At 41.3% G+C, this 12,984-nt stretch overlaps 1 protein-coding gene across 1 annotated transcript; it reads left to right on the forward strand.

Moving 5' to 3' along the window:
- The first annotated feature begins 6,826 nt into the window (after positions 1-6,826).
- On the forward strand, positions 6,827-9,293 carry LOC146721760 (uncharacterized). Its single transcript, XM_085486304.1, has 3 exons — positions 6,827-7,461; positions 7,576-7,903; positions 9,288-9,293. The coding sequence occupies exons 1-3, from the start codon at positions 7,409-7,411 to the stop codon at positions 9,291-9,293; spliced, it is 387 nt and encodes a 128-aa protein (XP_085342430.1). The 5' UTR covers positions 6,827-7,408.
- The last annotated feature ends 3,691 nt before the right edge of the window (positions 9,294-12,984 follow it).

The raw sequence follows: 12,984 nt of genomic DNA on the forward strand, positions 1-12,984 counted from the left end.
TGTGCAGATGTTATTCGGAGACGACGATAAAGGACTCAGAAATCGAAGAAAACGGCAAATCGGCAACACCGAAGATCCGAAGAATTCGGAAAGTTAAAAGAAAAGAACGCTTTTCACCTCCGGAGATAAGCCAGGAGCCGAAAAAGTTGAAGACTAATGTAACGGACTCTGCCGTTATGCCAGAGCCTGAACCGAAGCCAAAGACGACACTTCCGCAAGGCCGCACTGAGCGGAAAGAAGTTAAAAAGAAAAAGCAACCGAAAAAGAAAGCAGCAACACGTCCTACTGCTCTAATCATTCGTCCAACCCAGAAGGAACAGTATGCTGAGATCCTCAAGAGGGTTAAGAAAGATGCTTCCGCAGATCGTATAAGCCAATGTGTGGATAAAATTAGAAGAACCAATACGGGGGATATGCTTCTTATCCTAGCGAGAAACCAAACAGGTGACTCGCAGGAGATGAGAAATACTATTTCTTCAGTCCTTGGAGAGGACGCTACGGTGGTCTGTAAGGTACCCGAACAGGATCTAGAGATCAAGGACCTTGATGAAACCACAACGGTGCCTGAAATCCTAGAAGCACTACAGAACATAGCTGGTGAAGGACACCATTACTCTGAAGACTGCATCAAGTCCCTCCGCAAAGCATACGGAGGGACACTTACGGCGTCAATTAAAATGGAAGCAGGATTGGCCAGAACCTTATCAGAACGGCGAAACATTAAAATAGGTTGGGTCAACTGTAGAATAAGAGCTACTCAAAGACCTATAAAATGCTTCAGGTGCTGGCACTTTGGTCATGTTGCAAGCAAATGCAGCAACAAAGACAGATCGAAGACTTGCGCCAAATGTGGAGAAATTGGCCACAAAGCCAAAGAATGCAGTAAGGAAGCCCGATGTGTTCTCTGTGTGGCTAATGGAAATACTGAAGACTGTGCTCACATTGCAGGATGTGGTAATTGCCCTGTATTTAAAAAAGCCCTCCAGGTGGTAAGGCGGCCCCAAAAATGATTAGAGCGCTGCAAATCAATCTCAATCACTGTGAGATTGCCCAAGACCTACTTATGCAAACTGCACGAGAGCTAAAGTTAGATATAGTTCTAATCTCAGAACCCTATAAGCAGCTCAGTAGCCTAAACTGGATCACCGATGTGCATGAAAAAGCTACCATCTGGGCATGTGGCACGACACCTCTCCAGGGTAGCCAAAGAAAGGGCTCCGGATTTATAAGAGCCAAATTCGAGGGCATACAATTTTACAGTTGTTATGCACCACCTAGCCTAACACAGGAAGAGTTTGCTGAATTCCTGAACCAATTAGTGGAAGATGCCCGAATGTACTCTCCTGTAGCCATTGCTGGAGATTTTAACGCATGGGCTGTAGACTGGGGTAGTAAAGCGACCAATACGAGAGGCTGCCTGCTTTTGGAGGCGATGTCGCTACTGGACGTCGTCTTACTCAATACAGGTGATAAGCCCACGTTCATAAGAGGCGAGGCGAGTTCAATTGTTGATCTGACTTTTGTTAGCAGTACACTGGCAAGAGGAAGTAACAGTTGGGGGGTCTCCGATATTTACACCGCTAGCGACCACTGTGCCATATACTGGGAGGTATCACCTAATAAATTGTATGCAAATAGAGTACAAGTACCATGTACAAGAGCTAATCCAGTGGGCTGGAGAACTAGCACGTATGATCCCGGCCTGTTCAAGATAGCACTTGAAGATCGACCGTTGCTGGGCAAAAGCGCAAGTGAAAAAGCAACTGAAATCACATTGAGACTGACTAAGGCCTGCGATGCAACAATGCCACGGCGACACAGTAACAAGCGATTTCTACCGGTGTACTGGTGGAATAAAAACATCTCTGAGCTGAGGATAAAATGTGTAAAGGCTCGCAGAACGGCTCAACGGGCTCGGAAAACGCCACTATTTGAGCAGCTTTACAACCAGTATAAAGAAGCACGGTTAAAATTAAATAAAGCCATTAAAGAGAGCAAGAGAAACACATGGACCATGCTATTGGAAGAGGTTGAGAAGGACCCATGGGGCAGGCCATACCAGATTGTCGTTAAGCAACTGAGACAAGAAAAATCAACGCCCACCTGTCCTATTCTACTGCGAAAAATTGTAAGTGTTTTATTCCCGACGCAACCAAAATCCTCCTTCCAACTTGGGGTTGAGGAATCAGAAGAGATCCCACCTATAACGGAGAAGGAACTAATGCTAGCGTGCGGTAGGTTTAGAAATAACAAAGCTCCAGGACCAGATGGGATTCCCAACGTAGCCCTCAAACAAGCTGTTACGGCAACACCAGGAGTTTTCTTGGAGACCTACAATGCCTGCTTACTGGAACGCACCTTCCCCACTTTGTGGAAACGACAGAGGCTAGTACTCCTCCCTAAAGGAAAGAAGCCACTAGACGAGCCATCATCATACCGACCACTCTGTATGCTGGATACTGCGGGGAAGATCCTGGAACGCATTATCCACAACAGGATCGAAGAAACGGTCGAACCCCAACTAGCCGACTCACAGTTTGGCTTCAGAAAAGGCCGGTCTACGCTAGATGCCATAGAGCAAGTAGTCAGCACGGCAAAACAAACAGTGTCTGGGAAAAGATGGAAGGGGGGCTCCATAAAATATTGCTTGGTTGCCACGTTAGACATTAAAAACGCCTTTAACTCAGCGAAATGGGAAATTATCATAGAAGCTCTTAATTCACTGAAAGTACCTTTATACCTACGAAAAATAGTCGCTAGTTACTTCTCTGACAGGGTTCTGACATACACCACGCAAACCGGGCGAGAGGAGTATAAGGTTACTGGTGGCGTCCCGCAAGGGTCAGTACTAGGGCCACTTTTATGGAACGTCATGTACGAAAGTCGGAAAAATGCAATACAGACTTTGAAGTAATAGATTCGAATAAGTCCTTGGCATCGAAACTGTGGAATTTTGCAATGCGTTCATTAAATAACAGAGAATGCGGTGCTTTAGAAGCTGCGGATACACTATTAGGGAATCCCTTGTACGGTACGGATAATGATACCGTGGTCAAATGGATCGATGTTAATGAGGTGAGAAATAGAAAAGTTAAAACATTTAATGAAATTTAAGCTCTCGATGAAAATTCTACGAATATTTACTGTTCGTCACTCATCGATGATTACTATCCAAATAGACCTCAGGAATTAGAATCATTGAAATTGTACGATTTTGCCAGATTCTGGGAAATTACGAAACAGATGCCAAATAATGACGAAGTCAAGTGTTACAAACTGGCATCGGGTTTATTTTTAAAAAAACGAAAAAAGGGTTATTTAATTAACCATTATCGATTTAATATAAAAACTGAGCCCGAAAAATACTTTTCCTCGCTGCTTCTTCTGTTCAAATCATGGAGAGATTTGAGTGAACTCAAAGGTACATTCGAGACTTACACGGATGCCTTTAAGAATTCAGAGTCTGTTTTAACGAAGGCAATGAAATATCACGAAAGGCTCGAAGAAATACAGAAAGCTTTTGAGAACGTTGCTGAATTAATCGAGAAGCGCGAAAATGATCTGAAAACAGCAGACAAATCCGATGACGATGAACTGGATTGTAATCCGATAGAAGCTGACGACGCGATGAAAGATCTGGAAGATTTTGGTAAGATTGACGATCCGATTGATTTATCGCAAATGATGTCGCAATTGAACGAAGACCAGAAAAGAGTCTTTGATGGAGTATGCCAAGTTTTACAAGATAAGAATCAGATTCTGCGACTGTATGTAAGTGGCGAGGGTGGTACAGGGAAAAGTTTTCTAATTGAAACGATTAAACATTGGATCAGAATAAATTTGGAAAAAACGACTGCCATATCTGCTCCCATGGGTATCGCAGCATTCAATATCGATGGCTTGACAATCCATAGAATGTTTCAACTACCCGTTAGTCATGAATCTACACCAAAATATACGCAATTGTCAGACATGGTCTTGAAAACTTTGAGAGACAAATTAAAGAATGTCGAATTAATTATAATCGATGAAGTATCCATGATTTCAAATGTGACACTTATGTTTATCAATCTACGATTATGTGAAATCTTTGATACGACAGATACAGATGATGGTTTCTTTAGCAGAAAACACATTCTCCTGTTTGGGGACTTGTTGCAGCTTCCTCCTGTAAAAGGACAATTTTCGTTTGTTAAAATGTCTCGATCAGAGATTCAGAAGTATTTAGGTACCATGGGTGGATGTGATTTGTGGAGATTGTTCGAGTACGACGAACTTTTGATTAATATGCGACAAAGATGCGACAATACATATCGTGATATACTTTCTAGAATACGAATAGGTTTAGTAACGGATTCTGACATCAATGTTCTTCAGTCTAGAAAAATCAATTTTAAAGAAAGTAGTTGCGACGAAAGATTGAATGAACTTTGCACTTATATGAATCAATTACCGATTGATACAATTTGTTTATTGCCCACGTGTTATTTGTGCAAGGTTTTGAACACAGCAATGCTCGATAAAATCGACAGCGATGAAATTCTACTGATAGCAGAAGATGATGTCAACTGTGCTCCAGCAATGAAAAAAAAGGTGCATAAAATTTTAGAAGACAAAGATGATAAAGTGTCTGAAACAGCTGGCATTGAAAGAGTAATAGCGATTAAAATTGGCACTAAAGTGATGATTCGACGAAACATTGACGTAACTTTGTGACTTGTCAATAGAACGATAGGCAATGTAGTTGCAGTTAATCGCTCTGCTGACGGCAATCGTATTGATTCCATCAAAATAGTTATTTCGGATAACAAAGAAATCGCAATAACAAAAGTAGATATTAAATTTGAAGTATACCACAAATTAGTGGTACATCGGAAACAATTTTCATTGTCTCTCAGTTATGGAATAACTATACACAAAAGTCAAAGAATTACATGTAACAATGCAATGATGGATTTAGGAACGACTGTATTCAGTGATGGTCAAGCCTATGTAGGTTTGTCACGAGTAAGTAAATTGGAAGGCCTACATTTGATAAATTTCAATCCAGCATCAGTTAAAGCAAACTCGAGAGCCATTGTAGAATATAATCGACTGAGATCTATATTCAAATCTGAACTGCCACAAATCAATCCGTCCGAGAAAAAGGTTGTGAAAATGTACGATCGTCGATGGGCTATCCCTAATATCATTGATGATGTGCAGAATTATGATTGTGAGGAACCAGAAAGTATAGTTACGTGGAAAATATATGGCCTTTGCAATAACGATGCTGTTTCGTGTTACGCTAATGTAATATTACAATGTGCGTTTCATTGCGTACGTATTAGGCAACAAATACTGAAAAATAAAGCATCGAATGCATTGACTGATGCTATCTGCGCGTATGGTGAACGTAAATATTACAACAAGATGTTTCGGAATTTTTTACGGCTCTAATGTCGACGTATTCCGACATCAATGATGTATTAGAACTCGAATTAAAGCACGTAACATGTTGCTCGAATGTCAAATGTAATTACAATGTAACTAAGCTGGAAAGCAGTAGTTTGTTACCTATACATTCGACATTAAAAAGGAAAAAAGGTGTCACTCTACAAAGTTTGATTAATGTAGAATTTTTTGTAACGAATGTAAGGATGCCGTGTTGAAAAAGAAAACCGTAATCGAATCAACTTTATCCGTCGTAGTAATACAGCTCAATTTATATACTTTTGTAAACGGTGCTTCTAAAAAAATTATCAACAATTGGATTAACGCCGTGCCGACGAGTAATATCACAATTAATGAAAAAAAGTACAAGGTAATAAGCGCTATATTGCGGGGTATATAATGAGGACCGATGCCACTGCCTAATGATTATATCTTGAATTTCCGCTATTGCAGCGTACGACCAAGCATTCGTGGGCCATTAAGACCGCGACTCAACTGGAGAAGCCGCGATATGTAATTTTTGCTCTGCAGACAGGGCGTAAAAATGTCATGTCCGAGGATACGAGTCGATTCGACAACTGTAAATTAACCAACGTGAAACTCTATCTGAACTCGGAATGTTATCCGTACGACGATATGAATCTGGATTTCGATAGAAACAGATGGTCGATTTTGTATGACACGTATGCGCGTTTCTGCAAAAATTATTACGGATACGAGTATCTCGAGCCGAGCCTCACCATCACACGGTTTTTACAAAACGGTCCGTTTGTGATTATCGATTGTTCTCGACAAAACGAATCGGTCAAGAGCGCAACGGTGGATGTGAGATTGGAATTTGAGTGTAAGGAGAATATACCTAATAATACCACTGCGTACTGCCTCATCATGCACGATCGCGTGATTTAGTACAACCCGTTGACCAACGTTGTGCGCAAAATCACCTAAAAAATGTTTACACAAATACGCGTGTGAAAGAGGGGAGGATGATACATAATCATGATGATGCGAGATGTCTGATGTTAGTGAAGTAATACCTCTCGACTGACTCACATCGAAGAGATCATGTCCGCACCAACGTTTGTCGACCTGCAAGGATTTATCCTAAACAAACGATTTATCGTGAAGAAAGCGGCAATCCTGAGAAGAGGATATATCATGTCACACTATTTCTTCGCATGCCCTGTGCCGTGGAGCGTGCTTATAAAGTCGGAAAGGCGCCAGGCCTCATGGATAACTCAGCATCATCACAGCTTGCAATGGGAGGATGGAAATGTTCCATACTGCATGGCTCAGCGCTTGATCACGGCAGCTATCAATGGCATAAATGAACAAGACGAGGAGGAAGAAGAAAAGTCCTCTCTCGTGTATGTAAAAGGACACGAAAAGCGAGAGTGGCTTGCCGAAATAGTGGACGATGCGTGCAGCGGTTTCATGATTGAGACCTTGGATGCCATATATGAAGATGTGCCTGCATTAAATAAATTAGATCCCACATATACTCTACGATGTAATAAACATGTAAAAAATTGCGCGTTACAAAATGTATTTAAATTATTCAATTGGTGGTCGGCTAATCGCGACGATCATCCGTTTTTTGAATAAACATATTATTTACATACTATTCTCTTTATTATTTTTCCTAACCAAATATTTCTAAGAATTACTTTTACCCCCACTACTTTTAAAAATTTCTCACGCAATCGTATTTCTAAGAATTTCTTTTACCCCCACTACTTTTAATAATTTGTCTTTCCCTCCAGATATATTTCTAAGAATCCCCCTCTCCTAATATTTTAAATATTTCTCTTTGTTCTTTCCCTCCAGATATATTTCTAAGAATCCCCTTCTCCTAATATTTTAAAAATGACCGTTACTCGATTATTAATACCTTATTATACAATCAGTCTTTCGTCGACCGTTCTAACTGACGGTTCACTTTTTAATACCCTCGGTTCAAAGAAGCAGCAGCAGCATGAATTACTACATGCCGAGACATGAAGAAACGTGCGAGAAGAAATGCGACGAGTAAGTATAACTTTTTTTGTATCTTTTATATTTTTAATTTTATTTTATATATATTTTTTTTTTTATATTCTATATTTTTTTATGAGTTATAATTTCTTTTTTCCTAATTTACAGCGTTTCGCTGGAGCCTCGTGCAGTTCGCATACTTGGAAGACGATACGCATTGACGGCAACGGAATTCAAATTCCTCGAAATCGGCATCAGAGTGGATCCGCCGAGTTACGTGGAGATCGCCATAGGAGATCATCGGGGAAAACAGCTATTACTATCTCTCGAAACGTGGAAAGGACTCTACGAGCAACGCCACGCTATTCACAATTACCTGAACAATGACTCCTCCTCCTCCAACAACGATGTGTATAATTGCATAAGTGTCGGGCCGCTAACAGTGCGATTTCACAAGATAAACGGCACCAAGCTCATAAGTCTCGAATCAGCGCATGTGCGCATGATGATGGTCGAATCGACGTTACATCGTATGTTCGAGCTCGATTCATGTATCGAAATAATGTTCGATCGTTTGACGAGGCTCGTCGCAACGGTTGATATCAAATATACTCAATTCTCCAATATTGCATCCACTGTAACGAATGCGAGAGAATTGTCGAATGCGATACGCGCTAGCAATGTCTTCAACATGCACCAACTTGTCGATTGCGAGCTGGTGGCTTTAGTTTTTAATATGTAATAAAACTACATAATTATGTATTAATTATAAGACGAATAAATACTTATATGTATATATTATGGTGTACTTTATTTGCGCGCCACCCGTTACATACTTTGCGAGATATAATTATTGTGTCAAGGACAATGCATTCAGCGAGAAAAAAATCGATATTTTTATCTTACGAGATAAGACCATCCATGCTGCGGCAGAATCGATAATATTATCTTACGAGGCGCACGCGACATTAAGAGAGAAAGAAAACGGGCCTGCGGCGAGAGAGATGCGGCGGCTCGGGCCTGCGGCGAGAGAGATGCGGCGGCTCGGGCCTGCGGCGAGAGAGATTCGGCGGCTCGGGCCTGCGGCGAGAGAGATCCAAGCCTGGATTTTGCGGCAAGAGAGGCGACGGCGAGAGATGCGACGGTGAACGAGAGAGATCCAAGCCTGGATTTTGCGAGAGAGATGTTGCGGCGAGGGATGTGAAGGAGAGGAGGAAAAACATTTTTTTTATTTTAATAAAATATATATATTTTATTCATTACTTTTTACATTAGTTTTTACATATTTTTCTATAAGGAAAGAAGAAGGGAAACATTTTTTTAATTAATAAACATTTTATTATATTAATTTTTTTTATTTAATATATTACCGCCGGCATTAGCATTACCCGAGGTGTACCGCGTGGAGGTTGCCGGTCGGATTTACACCTCATATGTATGTGTATGTACGTGTGTGTGCGTGTGTGTACTTGTACATGTGTTGCAGTAGAGATGAGGACCCCGCGTTCGTCACTTCCGCAGTATTTAATGACTCCAAACCCTCTCTACTGTGTGTGTAAATAAAAAATAAAAAATAATATATGTAAAATATAAAAAAATATAAAATATAAAATATAAAAATATAAAAATATAAAAATATAAAATATAAAAATATAAAATATAAAATATAAAAAATATAAAATATAAAAAATATAAAATATAAAATATAAAAAATATAAAATATAAAATATAAAAAATATATGGTGACGGCGAGTGAGCAGCGAAAGAGAGAGATGTGGCGGCGGCTCGAGGTAGTGGCATCTACACATAGAAATATAAAAATAATTTAATATTTTATAGATTTGCTTCAATATTTTTTTGGTATTTTAATATACTTACAGCCCTGACGGGACAGTGAGAGAGAGGGGGGGTCGCATTACCCATCGCTGTCATCGGACTCGACATCTGTGCATAAAAATATAATAATTTAATATTTTATATATTTTGACATATTATATATATACTCACGTCCTTGACATGTGGGACAAGCGTTGGCCAGGTAGAATATGTATAATCTTTCCCGGCACTCTTCGCAACGCAGTTCGGGTACATTTATGTACCGCGATGTTGTGTGTCCCTCGAGGGTTGTGATGCTTATGAATCTGCTCCTGTTTCTCATGAAACAGCGAAAGCAGATCCTAAACGACCCCCATGGTATGGCGAACGCCATGACATACGACGCCACAGTGCATACCCTCGCTGTCTCGTCGAGGGATGCAGTGGCGCGTATGCCATACATCCAGGGACCTCACCGACTCCCGGACAGCGTTGTCAGTATCGTACCCGTCGTCATTGTCATCTTCATCTTCATCGTCATCGTCATCGTCATCGTCATCGTCATCGTCATCGTCATTGTCATCGCCGTCTTCTTCAATGGGCACGATATCAACATCCATATCCTCAATGTCGTCCAGGACGTTGTTCACCTCCCTGTCGTACACAGGGTCGTACACCGCACCATCACTGTCACTGTCGTCGTCGGAGATGGTTATGATCTCCATCTCGTCATCCGGGACGACGACCACCTCCACCTCGTCATCAGGGATGACCACCACCTCCATCTCTTCATTGTCGGAGATCACTACTTCCATGTCTTTCTCCATTTTTGCAAAAACAATTGATTCTCGAGTCACTTATTGCGCTGAAATGTCACCGTACTATGACCCGGCAGTGACATCGGTCCTCATTATATATCCCGGTTATCCCTTTGTTCATGCAATGATGCAATTATCTCCGAAAGATGATCTCCGACGAAACAAAAAATAGCGGCTGCTCAGTAGTTGTCTATCGACATGTTTACACCTTCCGCGAAGACATATCTACTCTCTCTCTCAGAACACGTTGATATCACATATGTTGTACACCTATTTTATCACAGAAAAGATAAATAGGCTGCCGACAAAAAATCTGGCGATGATGATGATGATGATGACGATGACGATGGTTCTCTCCTATCTGACTCCTCCTCCTCCTCCTCCTCCTCCTCCATTTCTTGGTCAGAATCATTTTCGGATGATTGTGTTTTGCATGACACCGATGGTGAAGGCATGTCCATGTAGCCAAATTCATAGTTGTCCACAGTGAAATAATCGACACAATTTTTGTATCGACGTTGATAACATGCGACTCGCTTGTGTCGCTTAGACGTTCTGGTGCATTTAGATAAATCACCAGCCACTCTTACAATGTCTTCATGCGTTTCCAGGAACTGGGCTACACGTCTTGTATGCAGTTTTCGCACACCAAGTTCGCGATTTCGTACATATTGTACAATTGAAGTCACCGCTTCACGTTTATTACAAAACGGGTTATCTTTTTTTTCATTGTGACAGCATACCTCGAGATGTCTATACCATCTCTCGACAGTCTTATAACACCACTTTTCATAACATTCTGCATGATTTTGCGGTGCGCTCTCCATTTTTCAATGTCTATCACTTATTCGCACTTTTAACCTCAGCCTATTTTCGCTGACATTCGCTGCAATCCCTGATCATCGGTGCAGGACCGTCAATATGCGTTCGCATCCACGGCCGATTGTAGTGTTCGAGGCAGCGACGATATGTCTGAACCTCCGGATCCGTCTTGATATGCTCCGGCAGTTTTTCCCACAAATGCTCTACGAAATATCCACACTTTTGCAGTAAAACAATCTTCGGAATATATTGCAACTGTTCGGCACTTAAACTGAGAATGTCGGAAGCACTTGATAGTATTACAAACATTCTGAATGAAGCGTGCGCTCGCCAGTGGTACTATGGCCCGGCAGCTGCATCGGTCCTCATTATATATCCCGATCATCCCTTTGTTCGTGGGGATGATGATGCAATTGTTAATTCGCGAGAAATATTTGTGTGATATCTTCGGAGAAAATTTAGATATCGCTGATAATTCTTAGAAATACATAGATAAGGCCGCCCGTTACCTTTCATTTCACCCCGTCGGATCGACACGCCGGATCGGATTAACATGTCGCAACCTGTACGGATCAACCCGCTTGATTGTCGGCGAACCTTTTGTTCTTAGTAATTCGCAGAATTATCTTATCAAACTTAGATATCCGATTGTCGGCGCTCGATCCAAGCTTGGATTCTGAAACGGCGGCAGCCATTCGCAGAATTTTTATCTTATCAAATTTAGATGAAGAAACGCAACCCCCTTGATTGTCGGCGCTCGGCTTGGATTTGGATACGGCGGCAGCCATTCGCAGAATTTTTATCTTGGATTTTCGGAGAAAATTTATGAAAACTTTGATACCTTACAAAGACGCCGCTTATCTTTGATACCTTACAAAGATGCCGCTTATCTTATCTTCGGAGAAAATTTATGAAAACTTTGATACCGCTCAAAGACGCCGCTTATCTTATCTTATCTTTGTTTATGAACATATCAGGTAACATGATCCCCTTATCTTATCTTGTTTATAAATATATCAGGTAACATGATCCTCTTATCAGGTTATCTGATATGTTTATAAACAAAGATAAGCTTATCTACTGATAAGACCCCCTCCTCCCGCGTGACGTCACCCCCCTCGCCCCCGATTCCCCCCCGCCCCTCACCCCCCCTCATTGCCCACGGGTTAGAACCCCCATAGTATCCCTACTCAGGTAGTCGACCCTCGTTTCTCGAAAATATTTGTTGAAAGGCCTTTATTACGCAGGTAGCTGTTTTGTCACGTAAAGGTTCTACCCAAACAAATTTACTAAGCACATCGATAACCGTTAATAGATAAGAATAGCCGTCATTATAGGATCGATTAAATCGGCTTCCCATAAATCATCGATATTTGTTACGTTATAATGTAAACGAGGAAATTTTCGTCGTACCGGCCGATGCAGCGTGTATGCATCCTGTGATTTAAGCCACTCGACGACTTTGTTACGCGTAAAATTCGGTTTAACGGCTCGCGATAAATTGTCCACCGCAGAGTAGCCTGCATAATGCGAGGGGTCGTAATACAATTTTTCAAATTCCATCAATTGAGATTTATCCAATCGAGTAAACCTCTTCTTCTCTTTGACGGAGAAACTACGTTATATGGTAATGTTCTATCGTCGTCACCGTCGTCGTCACCTTCTTCGTCGGCGGATATAAATTGCGTATCTCCTTCGGTTTCACTCGCTTCGTCTAACCTGTGACTGTGCGATTTTGAACGTGTGATCGGAGTGGAGGATCCGCGAGGTAACGCGGTAGTAATATAGCGAGATCGCGCGCCTACTTTTAATAACTTTTGATTTCCTATGAGACGCGGTCACGTAGTAATCGAGCAAACTGATTTCTTCCGGTTGCTTCTACCGTTTTTCTCTCGCGTACCGCATCGTTTATAAGTTCCGCGATATTCGAACCCTCCACAACGTCGCCGTCTATAGTTACGAGCCCTTGTCTATTCCAGTTAATCTTAGATGACGGAGTAAGGAGCAGTTGCTTCATTATCAAGCGTGCTTTACTACGATAACTTTTCGGAACACTATTAAGTATTTTTTGTATCATTTCCGCTGATTGAGCGCGTTTTTTCTCGAAACTACTACTACTAGC

This window comes from Nylanderia fulva, unplaced genomic scaffold, assembly GCF_048542155.1.
Source record: "Nylanderia fulva isolate GAGA-0341 unplaced genomic scaffold, ASM4854215v1 Scaffold418, whole genome shotgun sequence".
NCBI lineage: Eukaryota > Metazoa > Arthropoda > Insecta > Hymenoptera > Formicidae > Nylanderia > Nylanderia fulva.